At 35.8% G+C, this 12,534-nt stretch overlaps 1 protein-coding gene across 2 annotated transcripts in view; it reads right to left on the bottom strand.

Moving 5' to 3' along the window:
• The window catches only part of adcy5 (adenylate cyclase 5), a 282,560-nt gene that overhangs the window by 68,233 nt on the left and 201,793 nt on the right, over positions 1–12,534 (bottom strand). For both annotated transcript variants that reach the window (XM_030125695.1, XM_030125694.1), the window contains exons 6-8: positions 12,272–12,430; positions 12,046–12,187; positions 5,451–5,588 (exon numbers count right to left, since the gene is read on the bottom strand). In XM_030125695.1, coding sequence (XP_029981555.1) covers positions 5,451–5,588; positions 12,046–12,187; positions 12,272–12,430 — 439 coding nt within the window. The remainder of the gene's footprint in view (positions 1–5,450; positions 5,589–12,045; positions 12,188–12,271; positions 12,431–12,534) is intronic.

Consider the following 12,534-nt stretch of genomic DNA (forward strand, 5'->3'; position numbering starts at 1 on the left):
AGTGCAAAAGGGGACAGCATAAGAACAATAAAATAAAACACAAATATCACAGTGTTAAGAAAAGTGAACTGTGCAAGGGCTTCAGAAAAAAATATTAATACACATGTGCTATGAAGTAATGCTAGAACTCCTGAAATGAACAAAATATACAGAAAGAATACACAAAAGCTAACTCAATACTACTGCTAGTAAGTTTTTAGGTGTTACCATTGCTAGTAAACTTGATTGGAAGTCACATATAAATATGTTAAAGACAAAATTAGCAAAAACCATAGCTGTAACTGGCAAAATGAGAACCATCCTTAATAAATATTCACTTCTTATACTATATAATTCTATCATTCTTCCATATCGAAATTATGGTGCAGAAATATAGGGAAATGACTACTATTCAAATATTCATCCTATCTTTTTATTTCAAAAAAATGCAAAAATAACTATCAATAATGCAGATTTTTATGCATCAACAAACTATTTTTACAGAAACTAAATTTACTGAAAATACATGACCTTGTTGACCTTAATACAGTGGTAGTGATGTACAAGGCACACAATAATCTTCTCCCTCATTACATCCAGGAGATGGTTGAATGTAAGAAAATCATTATAGCCTCAGAGGAACCGGCATTTAAAAAAAAAAAAAGCTAAGGCAAGAACAAATCAAAAAAGGAGATGTATTTCCATTACAGGGATTAATCTTTGGCATGGCCTGGAAGAACAGTTAAAACAGTCTAAAAACAATTAAAACTTTTAATAAGATGTACAAATTAACTATTATTCAAAAACATAGAGCTCAGGATTGACTAAAGAAAACACTTGTTTAAAAGACTAGGATCAATATTGGTTGTTGAGATACGGACATGATTTACCTGAATTAAAGTAAACATGTATTCTCTTCTGTTGTATATTTAGCGATGATTATTATTTGTTTATGTTTGTTTTCTTGAGGAAACAGTGTTAATTGTAAATAAGGTTAGGCAAAATAAGTCTTAACTTCAGCCTGAACCCTCTCAGTCGCATTGTATATGGAACAATGGATATGTTGGTTTTGTTTGTTATTTAAAGCTATAAACGACCGAATAAACAACTACTACTACTACTACTACTTTTACTACTACTACTACTACTACTACTACTACTACTACTACTACTGCTACTACGACAACTACTTTTACTACTTCTACTACTGCTACTACTACTACTTTTATTACAACTACTACTTTTACTACTACTACTTCTACCACTTCTACTTTTACTACTACTACTACTTCTTCACCTACTACTAGTTCTTTTACTACATCTACTACTTCTTCAACTACTTTTACTACTACTACTACTATAATGACGGAAGATCTGATGACATTTTATTGTCAAAAAGGATCAAAAGTCGACTTAGAGAACAGAGGAAAACAATACTTCAACTAAAGTGTAGTGCATTAATTAGAAAAACATCTCATAATGAAGATCTTATAATTATGGCAAAATGTCTCATAAGTTCAGGTTCTTGCAAGTAGTAAAAACTAAGAAAACGAAGTGTGTTATTTGTCTGTTGTAGGACTCCATATGATTAACCCCTTTCATGATGAGATTTTTTATCACTTAATTGCTATTTTAATTCATTTTTTGCTGCTTTACCAGATGCCACACATTTCTGTACATTTCTGATTTTGATTGTTTCCTCTCATTCATTTAAAATGTAAGGAGAGGAGAGGAAAAAGAAATGAGTGGGAATGTTAAATTAAAAATGTGTTAAATTGAAATTCAAAGGGGACAAATTTCTTCAGGGTTGTGTTTGATCATAAGGCAACATGGAAATGACCTGACATTGAATAGATTTAGGGGAACATTTCTGAAAAAGTCAGTTGCAGCCTTCCTAAGTCTAGGTAGATCTTAAATCCTGATGCCTTGTGTGTAATTTATTGCTATTTCCTTATACAATACTGTGTAGAACTGTGTGTGTGGAGGGATACACCTATAAAATAACTATAAATTCAATAGTTTTGCAGCAAAAATGAGCCACTATTTATAAAACAGGTTACTATGATCATTTTAATTCAGTGTTTGAATTCTCATGTTATGAAATTTAATGGTTTAATTCATCAGGAAAGCAAACATAAAGGCACGTGATAGTATGTATGTGTTGCACTAAAAGCTAAAAATCTGTATTTCTGTTGGGGACAAATTATAAAACAAAGTTCAAATTTTCACTTCATTTAGTTTTAAAAGAAAGGTGATTTTGTTGGATATGTTTTTTCTGTTGAGGGTGTCTCGAAATGACAATGTACATAGGCACATAAATACACAAACAAATTAAATAAAAATGCAATCAAATATGAATGAGACGTCAATGTAGTGTGTAAGGCAGGGGTGTCAAACTCATTTCAGTTTGCCAGTGAACTGGACCAGTAAAATAATAACAGTGAAAAAAAATAAAATTAAATTATGAATGTGTTTACACCTGTAAAAATGTCCTTAAAAATGTGGGTAACAGGAACCACCTGAAATTTCTTAAGAAAATTTTACAATATTATTTCTCAGTTTGTAATTTACTCATGTGCATTACGATTAACAGATCACAGTGGATCTACAAATACACAAAACATTTAATAACACGCAGAATATTGATAAAATTACATATACTTCTCTTAAGACATGACCGGTTATTCATATTTATTCACATTTTTTATTTAGTTTGTAAATGTATTTTTTTAAATGTTTACCTTTTGATACTAAAACAAAGAGAAACATTTGTAGTGGTCATTATTTATAGGTTATTATGATAGTATTTTACTGATCTGACCCACATGAGATCATATTTGTCTGTATGTGGAACCTGAACTAACAAGATTTTTACATCCTTGATTGTTAATATCTTCAGTGTAATTTTTGCATTTCACAAATTCATTCCACAGGCTGGATTGGACCCTTTGGTGGGCCAATTTTGGCCCATGGGCCGTATGTTTGGCACCTGTGGCATAAGGCTTCTATATGACTGTACTCTGTTGCATAAAAGCAGTCACTATATTTAGAAAATAACGGACTTAAAAAAAATGGAAAAAAAATCAATAGAGATAAAGATGCTAATTTTCAGTCCTCTGGGCTAATTGAAGGTTGTGTTTATTGCCCCTATAATCCATCTCTTTTAACCCATGATTCTGGTTTTTAACAAAGGTCCCCCTGAGTCTGCGTAGATTAAAAGCTTTTTAATAGCTCTTTGACAAATAATAATAATAATAATGGATTGGATTTATATAGCGCCTTTCTAGACACCCAAAGGTTTTCTCTTATTTGCTCATCATGTGACAACTGGAGGCTCTACAGGCAAACAGATGATTTTTTTTTTTTTAATGAAAACACACTTATTTATTGAGAACCAGTATGTATGTGTGTGTATGTATGCATGTATGTATGTATGTATGTATGCATGGATGTTTGTATGCATGTGTGTATGCATTGTGCATGTATGTATGCATGCATGTATGTATGTATGCATGTGTGAATGTGTGCATGTATCTATGTATGTATGTGTACATGTCTGTATGCATGTGTGTATTTATGTATGTGTGTATGTATGCATGTATGTATGTATGTGTGTGTATGTATGTATGTATGTATGTGTGTATGCATGTGTGTATGTATGCATACATATATGTATGTATGTATACTTGTCTGTATGCATGTTTGTAAGCATGCATGTATGTATGCGTGCATGTATGCATGTATGTATGTATGTATTTATACACGTCTGTATGCATGTATGTATGTACAGTATGTATGTATGTATGTATGTATACAGGACTGTGAGATCTGGGCTTTGTAATCCTTACTGACAGACTTACGGACTGATAGCAAGCAAACAATCCTCCACTGAGTGAGTCACTGTTTGCAGGGTCAGCTCAGGGGGGAGTATGTAAATAAATATGAATCTGAATCTGGTTACATCTCTCTGCTGACATTCGATATGTTTCCAGCTTTTCCTCATCTAGGCCAAATCTAAATCGTCGTGGCAGAGGCTGAGGTGTAGAGAAGTCCTCAGCTAGTAGCAGAGCACCTCATCGCCATCGCCCACAGCTTACCAGAGAGGTGACATGTGACAGGATGAGTGCCATGAAGGGCCACTGCTTATTAGGACTGCACATCAAAGCATGATGATTAACAATGTGTTGATGTCGTTGCCAAATGAGAGCCCAGATGAGATGGAGGTAGGGGAGACGCCTGGACCTGACACTCGTAACACTGAGCCCTATTAAATTCACACTAATACTCCGATCATTATCTCATTTCTGGAGTTGTCAGATTATTCAAGTGACCATGGAAACAGGATAACCTGATCTGTTTTATCAGATAATGGCAGTAATCTGATTATAAAATATCAGATTAACACTCCTGGATTTCTCCCCAATACTCCATGTCTTCCTGCATGTAAACAGGCTAATCAGATTTATTTTGTTCTTTTACGTCTGTGTATGTGTTAACACAATTAATATTGTAGAGAACAGAACTTACATAGTTAAACATGAGTGGAAGACAATAACAGAAAGTTTCAATCCACCGTCACTATATATGTATGGAATCTGAAAGAAATCTGATAATGAACTGGAGCCTCTGAACCAGGGTTTTTCGATTATCACGTTTCTTAAGTGCATGTTAGATGCATGTGCGTTAGATTTGATTATTATAATGGTAATAATCTGAAACTGTCCAGCAAAAATCCTTTGGACAGTGCCTGGGTTTTTAAATTGTTTACTGACCTCAACCAGAACTTGCACTTAAAAAATTGCTGGTGACCTAAACTACATTGTACTTTTTTTTTTTTTTTTTTTAATGTATTGTTATCACCAATCTTTGAACCTGTTTTTCATTGTAGTATGGTGTATACTGCTTGACCTCTTGGCCAGGTCGCCCTTGTAAAAGAGACCTTCCTCTCAATGGGATTTTTATCTGGTTAAATAAAAATTAACAAGTGGTGTCAGGCACAACAAACCCTGCCCCTCACACATGTTTTGGCATTGATCCAGCTGATGTTATCATGTCTGTGCATGTGCTGATGTCAGCATAGACAAATTTTGTCCATTATAAGTAAATGGGGGGGAAAAAAAGGGTTTAAAAAATTCAGAAAAATGTTTAACTTTGGCCTACTTTTCCCAAAATGTAATCACATCTGTTCTTGGTCACTGGCAATCTATGAACCCAATCTAGTATGAATTCAACCAATAGTTTTGCTGCTAGAGTGTTAACAATGAAACAAACTGAACTGAAAACGTTACCCCTTGCCTCCCCTTTGGGGGGGCGGGGTAATAATAATAAAAAACAAACAAACAAAAAAACAACAATTATCCACTTACTCCCAGTTATTGGACTTTTACGGTCATGTAAACTGGCTCATTGACAACCCTAAAACCCCAGCCCACTGTTACGATCACCAGAACATATTGGTAAGTCTTCCTCACCATTCTCTTCATCTCCTTGGAGACCTGGTTGCCGCCCAGATGGTTGTAGAATGGACGGTCTGTCCAGTGGCTGCTGTTGTGGGTGACAGAATTTGTCCGCTGTCTGTTCATTTTGGCTATCATCGCTTTTTCCTCTTTCTGTAAAGGAGACAAGAATAGAACAGAGCCACATGTTACAAACAAAACAATATAAGGACACTGCAGTTTGTCTTGCTGTAGTGGACAGCAGCTCTTCAACACAGCAATGGTTTGAATCAAATGTTCATGTCAAACCAACCTGTTCACATGGTGGGTTGGATCTTTACCATGTTCACCAGTAGAATGCCCCGTCTGGTGCCATTCACAGCTTCATGGAAGTGGTGACAGGTTTACTCATGTTTAATGTCAGTGGCCATGACAAGTTAAACATACTGTAATTTTACTTTGTAATAAATATATAAAAATTATACAAGGGAAATGTTGATATTCCCAACAGCTTCATTATGTTTAGCATTCCTTCATTTTTAGCTCACTGGCTGATATTGTCTGTTATTTTCTGATTATGAGTTGATATCAGTCGTAGCCATAGCCATATAAAATGGAATTTCACTGCAATCTACATAACTGAAATGTCATGAGCTAAAGGTGCTGCCATTGTCATCTTCGTTAGCGATTTCTTTAAACATCTTCTCTGATGAAACTATTGGTCAGATTCATTTAAAATTTTAGATTTATCTTCCTTGGGAGAATGTATACAGAGTTTGTCCACAGTTTTGAGATATTTTGATTTCTGAAATTTTTTTTAACACATTTTTAAAATATTAAACCCTTTACTTATAATGGTCCATATTTTGATGGTTTATAACATGGAAATGGTTACAGATATCAATATAGTTACTATTGAGCACTGATAGGAAGTCATATATAGACTTTCATTTGGGTCCATGATCTTTGACTTTTAGTGACCTTGAAGGGTCAAACTCAAGGTCACCAATGTCTAGATTTCGACAACCTTATTCGAAACTGCGGATTGGATTCATTTGAAATTTTATTTGTAGCTTCCTTAGTACAATGTCTACAAAGTTTGTTGATAGTTTTGAGAATTTTTGATTTTGGAATTTTTAACAAATTTTTGAAAAATTTTACAATTTGCCTTTGAAAGTCCATATAGGAAGTCACATATGGACTTCAATTTAATTGGTTGAGTTATCCTCCAGTGAAAGTACCACCCACTTCTATTGGGAGATTGATCTCCTGCAATCAAGACCACAGGACTCTAACAGAGACAGAACCTGACAACCTCAGAAATTCAACTCTTGATAAAACACACTATTTTAATTCCTAGTTGTTAACTTGCTAAACTGTTCACTAAACCCTGCTGTTTTCTAGATGCATCTGGTTTACCATCAAAAAGCAGTGATGGTCTCACAACTTACAAACTGGACCCTAAGCACAAAAAGAATACCAGAAAAGTGAGAGGGAACCTGGTGTTTGCTTTGACCTTAGTGGCTGGTCCCACATGGTCCAGGCTTTGATACCATGGAGCAAAGAGTTTAGAGAAAAAAAGGCACAACTGTGGGGGGTTTTGAAAACCACTTTCAGTCCATAATGACAGACATGCTGCACTGTTGTTGCACAATTCTGTTGCAGTGAATCAAAGATATTAGCTTTCACTTCTTCTCCACAATCTAGTTTAAAGTTTAGCATGCTAATATTTGCTTACTAGCCTTAAAATATTCACAGGTTAGACTTGTGGGAAATTTACCGTACAAAACTTTCACCTTTTAATAGCATTTTTGTTATTCATCACAACAATAGTAAAAGGTTAAACACCACATGCACAAATCAGCTTGTTTTCTGGTGAATTTTCAGTAGGGCTGGGAATCGAAAACCATTCCCCAGTAGCTCAGTTTCTTGGAATCATTAGTTTGTTTGGAGAACGATTCCGAATATCCGTTCCACAACGTCATCACATCAAATGTGTCATCACGTCATTTCCATATTTTAGTTCAAAAGCCTCTAAAGTATGGTTGCATTTTACCATTAAAGACAATACTAGGGCCATTTGTAACAGCTGCAGAACTTCCATTACAACCGAGGGGGAAATACCTCTAACATACGCAAACATTTAACCACCGCATCCAATTAAACTGCACTGATGGAACATCTTTGATTGGCTGCTTAGTGAACATGGCCATGACTCTGGCAAGACCATCTCTGTCACAGCCAGTCACATTAAATTTCTTCAGGTTCTATTGATGCTGTTAATATTAGCACCATTTCACTGTGTCAGCCTGCTTTATTATTGTTTATGAATAATCTCCATGTTATATAATTACATTTAGATGACGATGAGGCACAGAGGCAACAACAGGTACATCTAACACTCCTATAACTACACCTTTCATTACCCTTTGACTTTGGTTCAAATCGAATGCAAACAAAGCCATTTGTACTATAGTTTATTCCTTAATCCAAAGAGAATCGATAAGGAACTGAATCAGTAAGTGATACTGATAATGGAACCAGAATCATTAAATTCTTATCAGTCCCCATTCCTAATCTTCAGTCTTTTGGTAGATGAAGGATGTGAATACTAGGTGACGATCCAAATACACATAGTATGTTGATATAGTCATATAGCTACCATGCTAGCTATATGTACTACTACAGTATTTAAGAAATGAAAAATAGAGTTTTATACATGAGACAAGTTTAAACTGTGACCTAACGATGAAATGTAATGTACTAAAATTCCAGTCAGCGTCTTCCTTTCAATAGTTTTGAACAGGTTACCAGTGGAAGTGGTCAAAATCAAACCACAATGTCATCACACATGTGTCACCTAAACATACAACGTTACACGGCTGGAAAATGCAAAAGAGCATCGATAAACTTGTATTTCCTTTTTATTGTTTAAAAAGCACAAAACAAAAGATTCCAACTGTAGCTCTTTTTTTATTTTTGTATCTAATAGACCAACTCTGCTATGGGTGTTGTGTTCAAGAATGCTTTAGATCAGTAACAGTTTCATTACTTACAAATGTAATATGAGAGCTGCTTACTGGCTCTTGGATGTATTTTTCAATAAAAAACATAGATGGTAACTGAAGTAATTAGACTGTACAGTCTTCCTTCTGTCTTAGAGCAGGAGCAGCAGAATAAGGAGGATCTCTTCACATGACACGCTATCTATAGTCACAGCTTGTGACACTGCTAGAGGACAGAGACAGCTGATAAAAGCAGCCCAGTCACAAACAAACTGGAGCTCATGCAGCAAAGCAGAGATGAACTCATTCCTCATGCACAGTGACATGGGACGGATTCACAGTTTAGTTTTGCACCATATGAACTGGCTCTGGCACTAACCGCATTCTACTGTTGGCTGCAAAGGGTGTCTCTTTACAATTTAAAAAATGTATGTACTGTCTCTATAAATTTCTTGTGCCATGCATGACGTAACGGTGGAAGTGTTCATATTCAATCCTGTAGTGTCACTGAGTCTATGTATCTGATTTTGTTTCAATAAACCATGATACATGTTGTGTGTTTTGAGGATTAGCTATTTTTTAGGGTTTATTTAACAGAACCTATTTCATCAACAGGGTACCTAACATACACAAATGCAATGTGATTAAAAAGGTTGATAACCACTGAGTACATAGAACAAATCTGATTAACATATCTCATGCATTGCTCACTGGAAAAAATCTAAATCTTACCAAGCGTATTTTTCACATTTCTAGTCAAAATATCTCACACTTAAAATAAGACATAATCATCTAAAGAGTAACTTTTCAGTGAGATATAAGAACTTATTTTTAGACAACAGATCTTGAAAATCTTATTTCAAGAAATCTTACCAAGATAATTTTCACTTGTTCCATTGGCAGATTTTTTTTGCTTAACTCAGGCAAAAAAAATTGCTTTTTTTTTTTTTTTTTTTTCTTTATTCAACCAAAAAAAATCTGCCAATGAATAAGTGTCTTTCATTTTGGATAACAGTCACAGAAACACTCTCGTGTATCTTGGGCTGCAGAATCCCAGCATCCCCAACGCTCTGTTTGCTGGGGGACTTGACACACATTACAATTCCAACTAAACACAATAACCCATTACTAATTTCTCTGACCATCGCCAAGAAAATCATTTTTCAAAACTGGAAATCCAAACACTCCTGCCATATCACCCACTGGACAAATTTACTCTCAGAACACATATCAATAGAAAAAATAACAGCCTACAAAACAAACAATATATCAGCCTTTGAGGAAACATGGAACCCATTCACAAACTATCTAAAGTCCACCCAGAACTCGTACCAAAGCAGTAACCAAAACCACAGCCATGTACAGGATCACATATCAGACCACATCCAACCCATAACAAACATTTTTTAATTTACATCATCCACATTAACTTCATTCTTTCTCTCTACCTCCACATACAGACAAACCAGGATCCCTGCTTCCCTTCATTCCCACCTACACTTCTTTCTCCCCCTTTCTCTCCCCTCCCCTCTTTCTTTCTTCAACCAAGGCCCCCCCACTTGCTTTTTTTTTTGTCCTTTTCTTTTTTTTGGATTAGAAAGTAATATTTTTATCGTTATCATTATCATCATGTTATCATTATTATTATCATATGACTATTTACATTTCTGATCTTTTTCATTGTAATATGACGTTGTTTGTCAATACTCTGTCATTGTTGTTGTTTTTAGTTTATTTGTTTGAGTTTCCTTTTATGTGTTGTTGTTTTTCTATCCACATTGTCTTGTTAACTATCACCAATAAAATATATATAAAAAAAAAAAAGAAATTGAATTTGCATATAGGTTTCGTAGATGTCAGTAAAGAAATGTTGCAGCAGCGCCCCCCTGAAACGTGGAAATACATTACACCAATGGGACCACGTCCAATGTAAAGTTTGTCATAGAACCACAAAAATCGGTACACAGATTCATTGTCAGGAGACAAACAAAAAAAATTATTATGGCCACACCCCTAAACTAACCCTTAGTCAGCCATATTGGATTGAAATTTCCAAAATGCTGAGTCAGCGTTTTCGCTGACGTCGTATTTTAACTATCTCCGCCTTTGGCATTTAGCTGAATGAGCTCAAAATCGGTGTACAGTATCTAGAGAAGTGGGGCATCAAAACTTAGCCAAATACTTGGGATCAATGTCACCGTTTTTGTGTGATGATGTCGCAAACTTTGTTAAGTTTCTTCGAAAATTCACCATTACAAAAATTGCTTCAGCTCAGACATACGAATACCGATTTGGCTCAAATTTGAATCAGACGTGTATCTCCCAGGCCTACACCCATTTATTGAAAGAAATTGAAATTTCGCACTACAGCGCCCCCTACAATTTTATTTTTATTAAAATTATTTAAGTTCGGACATACAAACACCGATTTGGCTCAAATTTGAGTCAGTTGTCTTTCTCCCAGGCCTACACCCATTTACCAGAAAAATTTGAAATTTTGCTCCATAGCAACCCCTACAAACTTAATTTTACTATAATTGGTTCAGTTTGGACATACAATCACCTATTTGCCTCAAATTTGAATCAGTTGTCAATTTCCCAGGACTACACCCATTTGTTAGAAGACATTGAAAATTCACACAGTAGCGTCCCCTACAAATTTACCTTTACGAAAACTGCACCAGTTCAGACATACGAACACCAATTTGGCTCAAATTTAACTCAGTGGTACATCTCACAGGCCTACACTCATTCAATGGAAGAAATTGAATTTTAGCTGCATAGCGCCCCCTACAGATTTACATATACAAAAATTTCACCAATTCGTACATACGAACACCGATTTACCTCAAATTTGAGTCAATTGTCAATCTCACAGGCTTACACCCACGCATCAGAAGACATTAAAATTTGGTGCTGAAGCGCCACCTGCTGAACGATGGACATACTTGTACTGGACATGCCCGTGGCGAGGGCCTTTCAATTCCGCTTGCGGCTTTAATATCTCTTTATTCTCTCACAGGTAGAATTTGGGAATTGAACTAATTATGTAAGGCAGAGTGTTCCACAAAAATTACCACTGTTACAAAATCATTCGCAACCTGTATGTATTTAAATGGGCAGGTTCTGCATGTAACACAAGTGGACAGAATGGGTTACATACTAAACCTGGAATGAGACTGACATTCATGAAAAACCCACATTTCTGGATTAGAAAAACCACTTGGATCATCAAATTTATCATAGTGGCTTTATTTATAGCGCTATATAAGACCATTTCAAGTGATGTTTTCCAGATCAAATGCACTGACACCTAGGTAGCTTTTCATGTCCTAATCTTGGTCCTATTTTTGGCCCCAATATTTTATTAAAATTCACTAATTTCGGGATGGCTCAGACCAAGAGTCTAATTTTTTTGCATTTATCTGAGGTCATCATTAGGTACATCCTGGGGGAAATATGTCTAGATTTCTCGTTTATTATTGGGTCTAAAAAGCTGGCACATTGTCAGACACCAAAATGAACCCAGTTTCATAGAAGCACCAATTTATTAATATTGTTATAAACTACAATAATGAGATGTAAATGTAATGTGAAAGGAGATAGAGTTATTAATGAGACTTTACCCGTTTCTGACTGCAGCCCACAATGAGGTAGGTTTCTATGTTGTGCTTCTTCAGGTAGGCATTTCTTTCTCCCCCTGCTCCTGTCTCCACATCATAGTCCCCGTTCAGGTAATTCAAAGTAGCCTTGGTGATATGGATGCGTCTGCAACAACAATACCACAATAAAACACCTTCGGTTTCAGTTAAACATACTAGTTGGTTCTTCTATGGAACTGGGGACACTTACCCTGCTTTGCCCCCCGCCTCCATCTGATTGGCTAATGTAACGTCATTCGACCACACATCAAACTGCCACTTCCTGAGTCCCAGCACCCCGCAGTGCACCCTGCCGCTGTGGATGCCAACTCGCATGTTCACATTCACCCCTGTCACCTCACGTACCAGCCTGTGAAAAGCAAGAACACTCTGTTAGATCATCTCTACACAGACCATAACGAATCCTCACATTTTTTTTCTAAATCAGTGATGCACAATCACTCAACAGTATCT

The sequence above is a fragment of the Sphaeramia orbicularis genome, chromosome 21, assembly GCF_902148855.1.
Source record: "Sphaeramia orbicularis chromosome 21, fSphaOr1.1, whole genome shotgun sequence".
In the NCBI taxonomy this organism is placed as follows: domain Eukaryota; kingdom Metazoa; phylum Chordata; class Actinopteri; order Kurtiformes; family Apogonidae; genus Sphaeramia; species Sphaeramia orbicularis.